Below are 19867 nucleotides of genomic sequence, written 5' to 3' on the forward strand. Positions count from 1 at the left end.
CATTGCTAATCTTTCCGAATCCCTTATTTTATGTCTTAAAAGCAATTCACGCGCCCCACTTGGCGTCAACACGCGCTCATACGACCTCATGCTTTTCATAAACTTTTTGTTCACACGACTTGACACTTTTTATACCCAAGACTGACAATCCATTCACTTACTTGTTGGGTCAGAACCAACTCGTCAACGATGTATCCGCCACCTGTGCGCTTGCTTTGAGGAGAAAACTTAGTTCTAACAATATTGAAATTCATAACTCAATTATGCTATTGTCTCTGCTAGAATGTCTCACTATCTATTGAACACTTTCTTACTATCTATTGCTGCATCTACTGTTTTCAACTATTTATGCCTTTAAAAAAATTTCTATTACGAAATTTTTTAACAGTTTATTTTTCTGACCTAGTTAGGCATGAGGTCGACCTTCAATCATGGGATTTTACCATCCTGGCAGGGTCGCCATTTTCTAACATTCTGCATGGTGTCTGTTTGTTCTATATCGTGTCTCCCTACCACTTTTGTGCAACGACGCTCTGAGCGTGTTTTTTAGGGAATTGACTAGTTTGAACCTGGGACCTGTTGTTTGTAACGAAACACCAGACCGCACATGACATGTAGAGTTCAGAAGAGTTCAGTGAGACTAGCGATGATATAACCAAATACTTAACGTTTTCAGCCTCAGTTCCACTGCACTCCCTGTAAAAGAATCTTAATACTAACTAAATTTAGTGGAAGGGGTTCAAGGCTTTCCTATTTTTAGTTAACTGGTAAAATAACGTCGAAGAAACAGTTAAGTTTACTATTGGAAATTTTAATCTAGTCACAAAACATTGTTTATAAATTGCACTATTGATAAAAGGCAATGTTTTAATACAAGACGGTAAAAACCAACTGCATTGAACAAAAATATGAACGAATATTCCCTGAATGTGTCGGATGACCTATGCCATATCACGAATATTCCCTGAATGTGTCGGATGACCTATGCCATATCACATCTATAATCTAGGTTTAAATTAAGTTTCACAAAAGAGAAAACTATCAATATGGTCTACAGTGACCCTCAATTATGTTTAATTAATTAGCTAACTTGTCGTAAATTACAGTGGCTGATGTGGCTTCTCAGTAATTATATAACAGAAAAATCATAACATTTCAGATTTTAACTTACGTAGCAAATGTGAATACCATGAGCTTTAATAGACGATCGACACTAGTATTACGCAAAACGGGGATGTAATAGATGAGACTTCTGCAGTTCTGAGTGAAACCTTATGCACTCAAAAATGCGGCATCGCGTGCGTTCATTACCTTGTCGGTGTTTAGGCAGCGTCAGGGTGGCGCAGCTCCTTACATCTCGCCGTATAGGAAGCATCTCTCTCCTAACGTCTTGTTACTGAAATTTACCGAAGTTGGCCGTTGAGGCTAACCATTTCCACCCCAAGCACGTAGTACACGTTTGTCGCATGCAATCTTCACGACGTTGCAATTTTATGGCTAACTGACATGGTGCGGCATTCCGCCTGTAAGGCCGACAACTCATTTGGCACAACAACGTCACAGGCTGCCTAAATCTCACGCAACCGCTCGACACAAGAAAATAGTTTTACAGCGGTTCCACTGGGAGGTCCTTGCAGCACCATCAAGGGTCGCGGACCTGGGGAGACCTATTTACGTCCACAACCTACATAACGTAAAATAGTTCCTGCGATATTTAGCCGCGCAACAGTATTAGGTCTGCACACTGCCATGCAGAGGTAGTTCACGTCATGCCAGAGCTACAAACGGACATCTGCTCCACTATGGCACCACCGCCTGCAACCGACCAGCTGCCTCCTCCACGGACACTGCCTGGCCTCTGCAGCTCTGTTGACAGTCCATTTCTGTGGTTTGATCTTGTAACATGGTTCACAAACTTTGTTAGAATATCTCTTTAAGGTCAGTACCACCATTAGACTGTTTTTTTTTTTATTTGCAGTGTTACGTTTACAAGATCATGATTTCGGCTTTAAGTTGCCATTATCAAGTGTTTTAATGTTATACAGTGCCTAAGATGAGATACTGTCGTATTTAAAATATGCTATTAGACACATTTTCTAAGGGTCAACATTTCTGGTAAAAGCCTACTGCTTTGTTTAGCTCTGAGTATACCATTTTGAGTCAAGATGTTGTGGTGCGCTAGTGCTAGTATAGCTGTTTCATTAACTTTTCCTGTAACACGTTTGCTTCGTTTCCTTTTGCCAGTCTGCACACTGCCATCAGACATAAGGCGTTCACAGCCTTGTAAAAAAAACGAACAAGAGCGAGCTTTCTCTGGAAAACGCTCGGCATGTAAGGCAACAGCACTCTCAACATTTCTCATACATTCTCCGTAAATTAGGATCATTTCAATTTTTTCTTCTTTGGTTGCAACATTCATCGTCCAGTTGCATGTCTGTGCTCCGAATGATAAGAAGGTGTGCAGGTAATTAACACTGAGCAAATATTGTGATGTTTAGAGCAGCTACTTATTCTAAGTTTGCACGATACGTGAGCTCCAGTCACAGTGTACTGCCTGTTATGATACGTCGTAGTTCGCTACACGGCCACGGTTGCGCGTTTAGTCCCCTGTTCGATTTGTCGGAGCACTGAAACGTTGCGAATGGAATTTCCGATCAGAAGTTATGAATTACTGGCTTGTCATACCCTCGCAGCATGGATGTAGCGTCCCACGTACCACTGGATATTCAAGTGCCATTGAGTAGCACGTCGTGTACCCATTTCTACTCCTCCAATTGGATAGGCTCGTTCAACCACGATATTCCATAGAATTTCTCTATCCACATTATCGAAAGCCTTCTATTCAAATGTGTGTGAATTCCTAAGAGACCAAACTGCTGAGGTCATCGGTTCCTAGACTTAAACACTATTTAAATTAACTTACCCTAAGGACAACATACTCACCGATGCCCGAGGGAGGACTCGAAACCCCGGCGGGAGGGTCCGCGCAATTCATGACATGGCGCCTCTAACCGCGCGGCGAAAGCTTTCTCAAAATCCAAAAAAAGCAAGATGATTTTCTATACTGAACTCTCGTCTCTTTTCTGTAACTTGTGGAAACGTAAAAACATTGTCAATGTTTATTTGGTACATGTAACCGCCATTTGAGTGTACAACAAATTTTTTACCACATACTAGTTTACAGCCTTAAGCCATTTTCAAGTGCCAAATGTTAAAAATCACTAGACTTGAATAGAACGCAAATCATCGTCAAAATATGTAGCCTCAATTATATAAACGAAGTTCGTCTAAAGTAAATGCGAGAACATTTCTTCAGGTATTAGCCTTTTCCATGACATTTTTAAGTCTTGCATTCAGGATTTTGACATTTAATTCATAAGCTGACTCCAGGAAGCTTATTTCTCTTTCCGTTCTTTTTATGCTCGGTTGTTTTTCACATGTGTGCTGCTACAGCTAACAGTCTGAATTTACACGTTGATACGACCTCATCCCCTTCTGACATCTCCTCCTTTTCCTGAAACACATCCGCACCCTGTACGTCGCCCGCTTACTCGACTTCCCCACCCCCTGTTGCTGCGTCTTTACCATTGTGCCACGCCCTCTCTCCATCTCCACACCATCTACCTCTTTTTCCAATGCTACCCTTCCCGGATGATGAGCTTCGCCCTGATATCTATCCCTCCTACCTCACCTTCCCCACCTTCTCAGAGCTCCCTTTCCCCTTCCCCTGAGCGGTTTCTTCCTTCCTCCTTCACCCCTCCCTTTTCTACATCTCTGCGCTCACTCCTGCCTTGCCTTCCATCCCCATCTCCCAGCCCGTCCGTCTCCTGCGCCTTGGTGCACCATCGCCCCCCCCCCTTGCTTTTCCTCCCACCCTCTCCAGCCACATCCCCCTCTGCCCCTCCTGTCCAGTCTTTTCCCTCCGCTGAGACCTCCCCTCACTCGGCAGATCCTTCTTACCAGGTTTTACTCTTCATGACGTGTGCTCCGTCTCGTGCAGTGGTTTTTAAGTGTCGTCTTTTAGGAGTGTTTTAATTCTGGTGGCCAACTTTTAACTTGTGCCTATGAGTTCATTGTTTTTTACATGCTACGCAAATCGCTGAAACATCCCCTTAGAAAAATTTATGAATTACTATACTGATGAACCTCTTACATTATTTGATTTTCAAACAGCTGAGCAGAACTCAGACATTCCGCTCTTTACCTATTCTGATCAACACTAAACTGACACACAATATTTTTAGCGCAACGCAATCTTACTTTCAATAATCTCTACAAAAGAATGGCCCTGACTAACAATAACCTATACCTTTCATGAATGACTTACCTCACAAAAATCTTCGTTACTCGAACTACTGCAATATAGCGAGCGTCAATACTGCCAGCTAAATAAAAGATTCTAACTACTGATAGACATACTTAACAAAAGAAAGATTTTGATAGAGAACAAACAATGTATTTACCTTAATAGTGTTCAAAAGTCCAGGCTAACAAATTTACTGTCTCTGATGGACACACGTCCAGATGATCCGCTCTCAAACTCCACTATCTCTCTCCCCACATCCACCACTGCAGGCGGCTCACCTCCAACTGCGCAACGCTACGCGCTACGTGGCGTTACCAATATGAAAACCTAAACAGCCTACTTACATCGCCAGCTGTGTTTTTTTACTTTATGTGGACTACTTTTTTAAGTGTCTCACAATAGCCGGCCGCTGTGACCGAGCGGTTCTAGGCGCTTCAGTAGGGAACTGTGCTGCTGTGACGGTGGCAGGTTCGAATCCTGCCTCAGGCATGGATGTGTGTGATGTCCTTAGGTTAGTTGGGTTCACGTAGTTCTAAGTCTACGGGAATGATGACCTCAGATGTTAAGTCCCATAGAGCTCAGAGCCATTTGAACTATTTGTCTCACAATAAACGTTCGTGTGTACGTGTATACAGCGTGTTACAAAAAGGTACGACCAAACTTTCAGGAAACGTTCCTCACACACAAAGAAAGAAAATATGTTATGTGGACATGTGTCCCGAAACGCTTACTTTCCATGTTAGAGCTCATTTTATTACTTCTCTTCAAATCACATTAATCATGGAATGGAAACACACAGCAACAGAACGTACCAGCGTGACTTCAAACACTTTGTTACAGGAAATGTTAAAAATGTCGTCCGTTAGCGAGGATGCATGCATCCATCCTGCGTCGCATGGAATCCCTGATGCGCTAATGCAGCCCTGGAGAATAGCTTATTGTATCACAGCCGTCCACAACACGAGGACGAAGAGACTCTACATTTGGTACGGGGGTTGCGTAGACAAGAGCTTTAAAATGCCCCGATAAATGAAAGTCAAGAGGGTTGAGGTCAGGAGAGCGTGGACGCCATGGAATTGGTCCGCCTCTACCAATCCATCGGCCACCGAATCTGTTGTTGAGAAGCGTACCAACACTTCGACTGAAATGTGCAGGGGCTCCATCGTGCATGAACCACATGTTGTGTCGTACTTGTAAAGGCACATGTTCTAGCAGAGAGCATCCCATATGAAATCATGATAACGTGCTCCATAGAGAGCGTAGGTGGAAGAACGTACTGACGAAACTAAAATGAGCTCTAACATGGAAATTAAGCGTTTCCGGACACATGTCCACATAACATCTTTTGTTTATTTGTGTGTGAGGAATGTTTCCTGAATGTTGGGCCGTACCTTTTTGTAACACCCTGTATTTCAACCCCCACTGTCTCTCCTTATTGTGTTCTTATGTCCCCTTTTATCGCTCTTTATATGTATCATTTTCATTTTTTTTATTAAATGTATCACTCGGCTGAAGAGCGGCGGATTGTACCGCTGCCAGTCCTTCCCTGCCCATATGGGGCAGGAGAATGAAATCAGACTTTAAAAAAATTAAAAAAGTACGTCGTCCTCTGCCAGACAGATGGGCGAGGCGTACGAGCGGCGCCGCCGCCTGGCCCCGCGGCTGACGCTCCTGCTGCTGGGCTACGTGACGACCATCTTCTTCCTGTGGGCGGCCCTCCCGCTCGTCCTACGAGGCTCTTCCGCCCAGCGGCTGCTGCCCTTCAGCCAGATCCGCGGGCTCGACGCCGGCCCTCTGCCGCTCTACGAGCTCGCCTACGGCGTCGAGTTCGCGTCCACCTTCTACTGGATCTACATCAGCGTCGGCCTCGATTGCTTCTTCGCCAGCATCATGACGCACGTCACGGCGCAGTTCCGACTGCTCAACTGGCGTCTGTCTAGCCTGGGGAGGGACCACCAGAGCGACGGCCCTCCCGAAATCACCGACGGGCCCCTATCCTCGTGCGAAGCGTACCAGCCGCCAAAGACGACCGCTACAGAGCATTTAGGGTACACGACACTGGTAAACTGTATCCGCACTCATCAACAGATTTTAAAGTAAGTACTCACAACAGTCTCATGTGCCGGCCAGAGTGGCCGAGCGGTTCTAGGCGCCACAGTCTGGAACCGCGCGGCCGCTACGATCGCAGGTTCGAATCCTGCCTCGGGCATGAATGTGTGTGATGTCCTTAGGTTAGTTAGGTTTAAGTAGTTCTAAGTTCTAGGGGACTGATGACCTCAGATGTTAAGTCCGACAGTGCTCAGAGCCATTTGAACGTTCACTGCTGTGACTGTTGTTCTTGTTGTGGTCTTCAGTCCTGAGACTGGTTTGATGCAGCTCTCCATGCCACTCTATCCTGTGCAAGCTTCTTCATCTCCCAGTACCTACTGAAGCCTACATCCTTCTGAATCTGCTTAGTATATTCATCTCTTGGTCTCCCTCTACCATTTTTACCCTCCACGCAGCCCTCCAATATTAAATTGCAGATCCCTTGATGACTCAGAATATGTTCTACGAAGCGGTGCCTTCTTCTAGTCAAATTGTGCCACAAATTTCTCTTCTTTCCAATTCTATTCAATACCTCCTCATTAGTTATCTGATCTACCCATCTAATCTCCAGCATTCTTATGTAGTACCACATTTCCAAAGCTTCTATTCTCTTCTTGTCTAAACTATTTATCGTCCATGTTTCACTTCCATACATGGCTACACTCCATACGAATACTTGCACAAACGACTTCCTGACACTTAAATCTATACTCAATGTTAACAAATTTCTCTCCTTCAGAAACGCTTTACTTGCCGTTGCCAGTCTACATTTTATATCCTCTCTACTTCGACCATCATCAGCTATTTGCTCCCCAAGTAGCAAAACTCATTTACTATTCTTAGTGTCTCATTTCCTAATCTAGATCCCTCAGCATCACCCGACTTAATTCGACTACATTCCAGTATCCTCGTTTTGATTTTGTTGATGTTAATCTTATATCCTCCTTTCAAGACACTGTCCATTCCGTTCAACTGCTCTTCTAAGTCCTTTGCTGTCTCCGACAGAATTACAATGTCATCGGCGAACCTTAAAGTTTTTATTTCTTCTAAATGTATTTCAATACCTTCTCCGAATTTTTCTTTTGTTTCTTTCACTGCGTGCTCATTATACAGATTGAATAAAATCGGGGAGAGGCTACAACACTGTCTCACTGCCTTCCCAATCACTGCTTCCTTTTTATGTCCCTCGACTCTTATAACTGCCATCTGGTTTCTGTACAAATTGTAAATAGCCTTTCGCTCCCTGTATTTTACCCCTGCCACCTTCAGAATTTGAAAGAGAGTATTCCAGTCAACAATGTCAAAAGCTTTCCTAAGTCTACCAATACTAGAAACGTAGGTTTGCCTTTCCTTAATCTAGTTTCTAAGATAAGTCGTAGGGTCAGTATTGCCTCACATGTTCCAATATTTCTACGGAATCCAAACTGATCTTCCCCGAGGTCGGCTTCTACCAGTTTTTCCATTCGTCTGTAAAGAATTAGCGTTAGTATTTTGCAGCTGTGACTTATTAAACTGATAGTTCGGCAATTTTTACATCTGTCGACACCTTCTATCTTTGGGATTGCAATTATTATATTCTTCTTGAACTCTGAGGGTATTTCGCCTGTTTTATACATCTTGCTCACCAGATGGTAGAGTTTTGTCAGGATAGCCGATTAAAACAGAGCCGGCCACGGCGTGCCAAACTTCACGCGTGTAACTTAGCCGGGCCACGGGCGGGCCAAACGTCGGCCAGTCATCCGGCTTTGCTCGGTCCCTCCCGAAAGTACCCGGCACAGCGTGACTTTTCGCTTAGCATTGCGGTACGACATTTTTCGGTCTGCACCAATCTCTTCACATCGGCCGAATCGTGATGTCAGCGCTGTTTATCCCTCGCTGTTTGTTCTTGATATCAAGGACGTTCACAGGTCCAGTGGCTGTCTGTACAAAAAGGGGCAGTTTAACGATCTATAGTCACCAGCCTTTAAAAATGAATGTGAATGACGCAAGAGAGAGATGCGAATTTTCGATATTCAGGGTGTTTCCGTAAGAGCGGCCAAAAATTTGTCAGGACACAGAGGATTCTTTACTGAACAATTTGAGACAGGGAACCTGGGGTCGGATAAGCCAGCTTAAGGAGGTAATAGAAATAAAATCACAGAAATTGAGTACTTTTTTACGTTAGTTAACTGCAAATATGTGCAAATATCTGCAATATCCTCCAAAATGTGATGAAACCGACGGCCATAAACCTCAATGCAAGTATGACAGCGGCGAACGAGATGCTGACGAATCTTGACAAATATTCACGGTGTGTTTTGAATCACGTCACAGGCAACTACAATTCTGGCAATTAATTTCGTCTCTGTATCCACTGTAGTCTCTTACACAAGTGATTTTAGATATCCCCACAGGAAATACTCAAGGGGATTCAGGTCAAGTGACATTCCAGGTCCCCTCCCTTTCCAATGCAGCGACCAGGAAATACTGTACCGGTAACCCTCCATCGTATTGCACTGTACGTCTCTGAATAGTACTGAGTAATGAAAGGGTCTGTCGTTCATTCATAGCACGTTCTCTCATGGGACAATCTTAATACGATACAACAGAGCCACCATATAGACAAATAAAGTAAACAAAACGTGCATCATGACTTCCTGATAACTGATAATTAGTTTACTCTTCCTTGTTCCCTTACGGGAAATAAAGAATGTACATGTAAACAAACAACAGCCGGCCGGTGTGGCAGAGTGGTTCTAGGTGCTTCAGTCTGGAACCTCGCGACCGCTATGTCGCAGGTTTGAATCCTGCCTCGGGCTTGGATGTGTGTGTTGTCCTTAGGTTAGTTAGGTTTAAGTATTTCTTAGTTCTAGGGGACTGATGACCTGAGATGTCATGTCCCATAGTGCTCAGAGCCAATTGAATCATTTTGAAACAAACATATTAGCTGTAAATAAGCTGGAAAACAATAATGCTAGACAAAGCGGTAGACGTGTTCACTTCCGCGTCTCCTCAGGCTGGTTTCTTCGAGGCTAGGTTCCCTGCCTCAAATTGTTCAGTGGAGCATTCTCTACGTCATGTCACATTTTGGGCGCTCTTACTGAAACACCCTCTATATTAGGCACTCGTATAAGCGAGGAGTAATCCAAATTTGCTATGCAGTGACGTTACAGTACCATGAAGAAAGAATTTAAAGATTTACATGGTCATGAAACAGCAAAATGTTATAGCGATTGACATATGGGATTTATTGTTCTGTACATCAAAAGCACTTTGTCCTGAATTTGCAGGCATGGAGCACATGAGGAAATTGGTGGCACGAATAGAAAAATTTCTCTGTAATATCTTCTTTGCAGTACATCCACAATTGTTGCTAAATTTTTTCATGAATAAATCCTTTATTTGGATAAAATCGAGCACATGACCTGGGTGTCAGGATGTAAATCTCAATTTCAGGCACTTGATTGATGTAGTAACTGACAATTTGAAAGTTTTTACAACAAAACTTTTATTTTCGCGAGTCTACACGGAAATGACTGAATGACAATGAAAAGTCACAATAACAAAGCCAATAAGAATTTCGTACTAGAGGCAACAAAAGGTAACGTCTAAGTTTTTCACAAGAGTCCGTGGTAACACACATACACTTAATTCGAAGTCCTATTCCGGTAGCGAATACGTAGTCTTCCGTGGAGACGTCCTCGAGATCGGTATTCGGCGTGAACTGATGTCCGGTGCTGGGTCTAGCCTTTAAGTAGTGTTGGCCAACCAATCAGATGTTGGTGTAGTAATACTTTTACATCTACATCTACACTCCGCAAACCACCTGACGGTGTGTGGCGGAGGGGCCATTTCGAACTCCGTCTACAGTACGTAGTACGCTGAATATCTGTTTCCAAAACAGCCGATGTTAACCATTGCCTACGCCCTGGCCATAGACAACCTCAGTCTTGTATGGTTTTAGATGTGTTGCCGGCCCGCAGGAGCTACCTTGGCGACGACATAGCAATTGTGTACTAGAAAATCATTTTTACGTGACTGGTACTACTTTCCCGTACGTAACCAAGCATCTGAAGATGGGATATACATCCTGAAATCCGAGTCACGTGTATAATTTCATTCAAATAAAGGATTACTGAAGTACAACTGGTGCCCATTTATTCATTATGAAAAATTTCTGAAGTCACACACAGGGTGTCAGCTACAACATTTTTCAGTGGAATTAAACGAAGTATATGGAGACTTTATACAGTCTATTACTGCAAAGAGCATTAGTTAACTCAAGGGGAATGCCGGGATAGCTTTTTCGATTTAAAACCCGCTATTATGGAATTTATGAAGAGAATAGGAGTGCAGGAACGAAAATTAGAACATGTGGAATGGGTTGCAGACCTTGCATTTTAAGTGTAATTGACTATACAGTCACCATAGTAAGACACTGCAAAGTGTTCTGCATTGCTTTCCTCAGGTATAGTTCCACGCCTCCATGATGAGGTTACAAAAGTGCTACCGTGTCTCGACCAACACATGCGCGCGAAAGAGAATTATTTCGCTTTTGAAACTAAGTAAGTCGCGATTAAGTGGCAACCTAAATGAAAAAATCTGTTAAATTCTCTGTGTCTATCCGTATGTCAATAGTTTGTACCAGACAAAATAATTTAGTTATGCAGGAGATTTGTTTTGTTATTGATCTATGTGCTCCACAAATGTGAAATATAAAACCAAGCTGTACGCAGTCCAGTTGCATTGCCATTTAAATGGTGAGGCAGCGTGGCGTGCTGGTGGGGGAAGCGTGCCAGCTTGCTGAGCGCTATGTCACTAGTGTCAAGGCATGGCACACAATCTGAATTCTTCGCCACCCCTGTATTAAAATTACTTAATTGATACTTCGCGCGTTGGAGCTGGTTTCCTCCAATATGAGCACTGAACGTCACGAACGGACCATTCGCCTTTGCCAAACTGTCACCACAACTGGCCAGTTCACTTAAAATTCCTTGTCCACCATTACTTTTTGGTGTGTTTGGCTCCCGAAATCTGGCGCTTTTATTTCGTATTTCATCACACATGACAACCACACCGAAACAACAAACACACACAATCATGTCAATGAAATACACACGTTTCGTACACAACACTAACCGAACACAGTCCGGAACCGCGCTGCTGCTACGGTCGCAGGTTCGAATCCTGCGTCGGGCATGGATGTGTGTGATGTCCTTAGGTTAGTTACGTTTAAGTAATTCTAAGTCTAGGGGACTGATGACCTCAGATGTTAAGTCCCATTGTACACAGAGCCATTTGAACCATTTGAACTAACCGAACACTACTGGGTGCTTCCACACAAGACGAAATTCAGCATCTCATATACAGCCATTATAATCACAGATATCGGCTTACATTAAATAAGCTTCGCTCGACATTTCGTGAAGCTGATTTTTTGAAGAGTGCAATTCATGGTTGCAACTGGATGACGAGAGTCATAAATATAAAAAGCAAATGCAGTGAAGTGGAGTAACGAATGGATAGCATATAAACCTCACAAGTAAAACGTCGTACGTTTGAATAATATCAAATATAAGGAATTTTTTTATTTTTTATTTCTAATACTCTGCCGTGTCATTTTCATCAGGATATTGACATTTTTATTTGCTCTTAATTTTCTTCCTATCATTCTTTCTCCGTTTGCAATCTGATTGTGTCATTCTAAACTGCAGTCAAGCGCCATCTAGGACTGCTCATCGGTTGGTAATGCGGCATCTCGTGTAGGCAATGTGAGGATGGTTACAGGTAACAAATGACTGTGACAAATTACAGTTTGTTTTTACGGCTGAAAGTGAAATTTATTGCCCTTTTTTTCTGGTAGAGGTAGCTTTAACTGCTCTGAGCAAAGCATTCGTGATTTAAGGTCTTCCGCAATTGCTGACAGCCATTTTCTCGGACACATTGCATATCACGAGGTTGTGGTTACCTTATGACATGAGTTTAAATTCCGGGCTACAATAGTCACTTAAAATCAGCTGTCGATAGAGCATCTCGAATTTTCGTGACACCTCGCGATGGCCGCTTCCAACAATGCTCCGCGTTATACGTTAACAGCATTTGTGAAGTGGCCCTCCGTGTTTGTGTGTCGCCTATAAAGGAGCGGTCGAGCGGTAGCCGACAGCCGATGTGACAACACTGCAGTGGAAAGTGACAGACGTCAGCTATCAAGTAATTTTCATCGGACCATAGTGACTTCATTAAAAACTGGGAGCCGGCCGGTGTGGCCGACCGGTTCGAGGCGCTTCAGTCTGGAACCGCGGGACCGCTACGGTCGCAGGTTCGAATCCTGCCTCGGGCATCGACGTGTGTGACGTCCTTAGGTTAGATAGGTTCAAGTAGTTCTAAGTTCTAGGGGACTGATGACCTCAGATGTTAAGTCGCATAGTGCTCAGAGCCTTTTAAACCATTTAAAAACTGGGTCGAATTACTTGTGGTTTCGCGATTCGCATAGGCACTATGCAGATCAGCTGAAGTCAGCTACTAACATGTGTACACTGCGGTGATAAAAGTCATGGGACACATCATAATATCGCGTCGGACCTCCTTTTGCGCAGCACAGTGCAGCACCTCGAACTGACGTGGACTCAACTAGTCGTTGGAAGTCCCTTTGCAGATATGTGATAAGCGGTACTACCGCCATCTCTATATGTGCATATCGCTATCCCACGACTTTTGTCACTCCATTGTAAACGTACCCGACAAAAAATTAATCGCCCCTGGCGAAATCGTTAAAAGCATAATTTAACATCGTGTACTTCCGTCCCTGGACTTCTTAGACGCCTGGACCCGGTTAGGAAGTGAGTCCAGAAGCTTGTAGAGGTAGTCACACCCGGATAAAGCCACTCACTCAGTATCTGATCGCGCAGTTTCACAATATTGCGGGAATGCTGACGTCGGCGTTTTACCCGCTGTTCCAACATGTATTAAAAAACTAAAAACCCGCCTCGATTGCGAAACAAGCAACTAGCGTTAAGTGTTAACCAAGGTTTCGGCGTGGATAACTACACCTTCTTCAGAAGAACAATAAAACCTACAAGTGCCTAAGAAGACCTTTGTCAATGATTAAAAGAACACCATAGCTATATATTTATAAAGGTAAAAGAAAAGGAAAACACAATCAGTACATATGAACAAAGTCAAAACCACTACTTAACTTAATGGTGTACGCTCCACCTCACACCGGGGTATGTTCGATGGGCCATGACCCTCCATAAACTGCAGCTACAAACGGTCGCTCACGTACAAACCTGACCCGCTACCTACGCATATGCGCAAGACAAGGGAAGTTACTTGAATACGCACTCGCATACTAATACGAGAAAGTTTATACATGGGTCGCGGCTAAATAGCCCATATATTCTCAACCGTGGATAAACGTATATTGAAAACTAAAATGGATAGAACAAGAAACGAGCTTAATAGGAAATGAAACCTAAAAATAACCGCACACCGTTGTTTGTTCTAGTAAAGAAACTAATATATGAAGCTATCTATGACAACAGGAGGAACTCTTAAAAACTATACCTCGGGCTAAAATCACCTTCATCGTGAAAGGAAAATAAGGATAAAAAGAAAGAAAATGAACAGCTTGACCAACCACGCTCCCCAATCAGCGCGCGCATGTGATAATCGCCAGATCATCATCAGAAGAACAAAGTAAAGGCGCGAAACTTTCAAAAACTTTTCTGTTTCTTAGTAGGGGTTGGTCATTGAGGATGTTGTCTTTAACATGTTGCAGATGTTTAAAGATCTGCATTTCTTCTAACACATCCAGTTTTAAGCCCTTAAGCTCGGCATGAAGTAACTCGATATTAACTGGATGGCTCGCACAAGGTGTTCCGCATAAGTAGAGCCCTTAGTACCGTCACCGCTTCTAGTAGGAATATGCTCTTTATACCTGAGACCTAGAGCTTTTAATCATTGACAAAGGTCTTCTTAGGCACTTGTCGGTTTTATTGTTGTTCTGAAGAAGGTGTAGTTATCTACACTGAAACCTGGGTTAACAACGCCAGGTGCTTTTTTCCCAATCGAGGTGGGTTTTTAGTTTTAAATATATTAACCAAAGTTTGCTGACGCTCTGCGATGTTGAAGTATCCAACATGGCCCACAGATTTTCTGTGGGGGTCGAGGCAGATGATTTTGCAGGCCAGTCGAGATGTAATAGTGTGGGGAAGTGTTCAGACAACCAATTACATACACCTACAGCCCTATGGATTTTATTAATGTGTGGTGTCTGTTTTCTCGGGCGTGTCCGAAAGAACAGACACCATGAATACATATAGTTCATACGCCTAGCTATGCAATGGATCCACCTTCTTCAGTGCCGATGGACGGGTACGTCCCATCTCCTGTGGGAATCTCAGAGTAGTGAACATGAAGCCAAAGGACATTGACTGCGGGTGGGATGCGCTCTTTACAGGAAATGCTCAATATGTCCACCATCATTCGTGAACAATAGCTGTAGTCGAGGAATAATGTTGTGAAGCGTGCCGAGATAGTCCGTGCAGATGCGTTAACCTTGTGTCCTAGACGGTTCAGTGGCTAACGCACCTGCTTAGTAAGCAGGAAATCCCGGGTTCGAATCCCGATTCGATACACGTTTTCAGTCGTCGCCGCTGATTCTGCATAATGTCCCACCACAGCTGACAGCAGTGATCCCCTTCAATTTACACCGATGACTTTCTCTGCTGTCGTCTTTATGCGCCTGTTTGAGCAGTGGCCGCCTGCTAGGTGACCGATTCCAAGTGTCCATTACATGCAGTTCCCGTCGCAATGTTCTCTTGCTAACAGATGGGGATGGACCTTCATTCACTGCCGGCAGCAGTGCATGTTGGGTTTGGAAGCAATTGTGATTCACAATATGTGAAACGCGTCTCCGGCACCTTTCAGTTAGGAGCTTTCTCCGACCGCAGTTCTAACGTAGTGTTTCGTAACCACATTTTTTATACCACTGGTTGAAGTCACGTTGAATAGTCCGCCGCGAAACACCACCAAATCCAGCAACTTCACAGACCGTATGACCACGGGCAGGGCCAAACACGATTGCCCCTTTCTCCAACTCTGTCACTTCTCCTTACAATTTACCCATGTTTCCGTGTAATGTTCTCTTGAAACATAGATGCATCACTGATCGCCACAGCCTTATACTCACGCAGAGTCAGTGCTCGCAGGTTGAGCACGTGACTCGATTGCTGCGCCGTCTGTAAAGGCTTAAACGTTGATCTCTGTTGGTTGGTTGGTTCGGGGGAGCTGTCCAAACAGCTAGGTCATCGGTGACATCAGGTTAGGGAAGGATGGAGAAGAATGTCGGCCGTGTTCTTTCAAAGGAACCATCCCGGCATTTGCCTGAAGCGATTTAGGGAAATTACGGAAAACCTAAATCAGGATGGCTGGACCCAGCTTTGAACCGCCGTCCTCCAAAATGCGAGTCCAGTTAGCTAACCATTGCGCCACCTCGCTGCGTGATTGATCTCTGTGAGCTCACTGGGGTACTAACTTATTGTCTGATGAGCTTATGTTAGATGAAAAGTAGGAAGTCTCAAAACGCGCTCCTATATACCGCGTGATCAAAAAGTCAGTATAAATTTGAAAACTGCATAAATCACGGAATAATGTAGATAGAGAGGTACAAATTGACACACGTGCTTGGAATGACATGGGGTTTTATTAGACCCAAAAAATACAAGAGTTCAAAAAATGTCCGACAGATGGCGCTTCATCTGATCAGAATAGCAATAATTAGCATAACAAAGTAAGACAAAGTAAACATGATGTTATTTACAGGAAATGCTCAATATGTCCACCATCATTCCTCAAAAATGGCTGTAGTCGAGGAATAATGTTGTGAACAGCACTGTAAAGCATGTCTGGAGTTACGGTGAGGCACTGGCGTCGGATGTTGTCTTTCAGCGTCCATAGAGATGTCGCTCGATCACGATACACTTGCGACTTCAGGTAACCCCAAAGCCAATGATAGCACGGGAGGCCAAGCATGACGAAAATGGCGGGTGAGCACAGGATCATCACCAAACGACGCTCACACAAGAGATCTTTCACGCGTCTAGCAATATGGGGTGGAGCGCTATCCTACATAAACATCGTACGTTCCAGCAGGTGTTTATCAGCAAGGCTGAGGATGATGCGATTCTGTAACATATCGGCGTACCTCTCACCCGTCACGGTAGCAGTTACAAAACCAGAATCACAAATTTCCTCGAAGAAAAAAGGGCCGATAACGGTAGATGTGGTTAATCCAACCCATACCGTGTCTTTCTCGTCGTGGAATAGAGTTTCCACGATAGTTCTAGGATTTTCGGTAGCCCAAATTCTGCAGTTGTGGGCGTTGACAGACCCTCGGAGCGTGAAATGACCTTCGTGGGTCCAAAACACGTTACTCAGTCAATCATCTTCCACCATGTTTCGAAACGTCCACACCGCAAATGCCCTCCGCTTCACTCAATCATCAGGTAACAGTTCATGATGCCGACAGATTTTGTACGGATGGTATCGGAGGGTACGCCTAACTGCCAACCGAACAGTAGTCCATGGAATGCCGGTGCGACGTGCAACTGCACGAGCGCTGACTTCCCCGTGCATAGACGAACTCACTGCAGTCTCCATTTCTTCCTGAACTGTCTTAGCAGCATTACGCCTTGTGCTCGGTCGGCCACTATTATCGGGGTCTATCGTCTAAACAACCCGTGGCTTCGAACTTCGAATTCATTCTCGCCACAGCTGCATTTGTCAACGGACCTTTACCCGTTCGAATCCCCCTCCTATGGCGATAGGATCGTAGCGCTGAACTAGCGCATTCCCCATTCTGATAATACAGCTTCACTAAAAGCGCCTTTTCAGGTAACGTCAACATGCTGCGACTGCTGGTGCATCTGATTCTCTCTCTCAGTACAGCTCGTTTTCTACACGATTTTCATGCGCAGTCACTGACGTTTTGCTGTCCATCGCCATCTGTCGGACATTTTTGAACTTTTTTCGTTCTAATAAAACCCCATGTCATTCGAAGCGTGTGTGTCAATTTTTACCTCTCTATCTACATTATTCCGTGGTTTATTAATTTTTGACATTTATGCTGTCTTTTGGATCACCCGGTACTTTAATTCATGATTTTTTTAAATCGTCGTCTGATGTTGCTAAACTAAAGTAAAATAATTGGGAAGCTTATGACAGTGCAGTAAAAATATTGGTGTTTTGGATTTGAGAAATCTTAAACTATGAAATTTGATGTAATAGTTGTTCTTAAGTACAAAACTTTTAATAATTCTTTTCATTATGGTAGAACCTGTTTTTGGGAACTTTTTAGAACAACTGTTTCTTTCTTATTTGTATCCTGTTGTGGCAATTCGTGTAATTCTAATAACAATGCTAATCATAATATTTGTGTTGGTATCATCAAGTCGACGTTGAATGCTTCGGTTTCATGGATACGTGATTTCTTTACAGTTTTATGCACCACCTTCAGGAGGCAATGAGTGCAGTTGTGCTGATACAGTTCGCATCGAGTGTGACCGTGGCGTGTATGACTTTGTGCATATCTACTTTCGTAAGTACTAGTTTATATATCTACAGTTCCTAATATTGTTCAGAACTCTGAAGCATTGTGTTTCTATCAATAAATCTCAGGAGGGAGGGGGGAGATGTTGGTGATAGAGCGAGCACGTAAGTCTATTTTCGTGCAGTGTCAGACTGAATTCTCCCGGATGGAACACAAGATTGCGTAATACGTTAACGCAGAAAGTCGTCTCGCACACCACACACTATTGTCCGATCAATTTGTGAGTACTATTCGTCAGTATGGAATATCTATTAGGTTGGTTACGGAGGATGTAAAGAACAGCAACGTGTCATGTTATTGGCTTTCTTTCAGATTTCCGAAAACGCTGCAACATTTCTTATGTATTGAATCTATTTTCAGAGGTGTGCACAAACATAATAAATACTTGTTCCATAGATCATGAATACGACATTTCGTAATGATGTGGAAGTTGTCACTTTAACACAGTTTTTCTTTACACAAAATATTTTTTTTTTAAAGCTACTATTTCCTATCTCTAAATTCATCTGTTCAGTAGAAGGAGTTGTCATTCCGATATCCTTTTAAATTGTTTTTTAATGTTGTTTGGCTCTCTGTCAACCCTTAAATGTTATTTGGCAAATGACCAAAGATTTTTGTGGCAGCGTAATTCACCCTTTTCTCTGCCAAAGTCAGATTTAACCCAGAATAGTGAAGATAATCCTTTCTTCTAGTGTCCTCCCTCGGGCATGGGTGTGTGTGTTTGTCCTTAGGATAATTTAGGTTAAGTAGTGTGTAAGCTTAGGGACTGATGATCTTAGCAGTTAAGTCCCATAAGATTTCACACACATTTGAATATTTTGAACTTTTTTCTAGTGTTGTAGCTATGCACTTCGCTGTTATTTTTGGATTGGGGTAAGTTATTAATAACAGATTTCGTAAGTGAATATACACTCCTGGAAATGGAAAAAAGAACACATTGACATCGGTGTGTCAGACCCACCATACTTGCTCCGGACACTGCGAGAGGGCTGTACAAGCAATGATCACACACACGGCACAGCGGACACACCAGGAACCGCACTGTTGGCCGTCGAATGGCGCTAGCTGCGCAGCATTTGTGCACCGCCGCCGTCAGTGTCAGCCAGTTTGCCGTGGCATACGGAGCTCCATCGCAGTCTTTAACACTGGTAGCATGCCGCGACAGCGTGGACGTGAACCGTATGTGCAGTTGACGGACTTTGAGCGAGGGCGTATAGTGGGCATGCGGGAGGCCGGGTGGACGTACCGCCGAATTGCTCAACACGTGGGGCGTGAGGTCTCCACAGTACATCGATGTTGTCGCCAGTGGTCGGCGGAAGGTTCACGTGCCCGTCGACCTGGGACCGGACCGCAGCGACGCACGGATGCACGCCAAGACCGTAGGATCCTACGCAGTGCCGTAGGGGACCGCACCGCCACTTCCCAGCAAATTAGGGACACTGTTGCTCTTGGGGTATCGGCGAGGACCATTCGCAACCGCCTCCATGAAGCTGGGCTACGGTCCCGCACACCGTTAGGCCGTCTTCCGCTCACGCCCCAACATCGTGCAGCCCGCCTCCAGTGGTGTCGCGACAGGCGTGAATGGAGGGACGAATGGAGACGTGTCGTCTTCAGCGATGAGAGTCGCTTCTGCCTTGGTGCCAATGATGGTGCGTGCTTGGCGCCGTGCAGGTGAGCGCCACAATCAGGACTGCATACGACCGAGGCACACAGGGCCAACACCCGGCATCATGGTGTGGGGAGCGATCTCCTACTCTGGCCGTACACCTCTGGTGATCGTCGAGGGGACACTGAATAGTGCACGGTACATCCAAACCGTCATCAAACCCATCGTTCTACCATTCCTAGACCGGCAAGGGAACTTGCTGTTCCAACAGGACAAT

The 19867-nt window shown here is 44.2% G+C and overlaps 1 protein-coding gene across 1 annotated transcript in view; it reads left to right on the forward strand.

Annotated features, from left to right (window-relative positions):
• LOC126335987 (uncharacterized) overlaps positions 1-19867 on the forward strand; it is a 152736-nt gene that overhangs the window by 13398 nt on the left and 119471 nt on the right. Inside the window, exon 3 of the mRNA XM_049999464.1 lies at positions 5923-6367. Within this exon, the coding sequence (XP_049855421.1) occupies positions 5923-6367 (445 nt within the window). The remainder of the gene's footprint in view (positions 1-5922; positions 6368-19867) is intronic.

This window comes from Schistocerca gregaria, chromosome 2 (genome assembly GCF_023897955.1).
Source record: "Schistocerca gregaria isolate iqSchGreg1 chromosome 2, iqSchGreg1.2, whole genome shotgun sequence".
In the NCBI taxonomy this organism is placed as follows: Eukaryota; Metazoa; Arthropoda; class Insecta; order Orthoptera; family Acrididae; genus Schistocerca; species Schistocerca gregaria.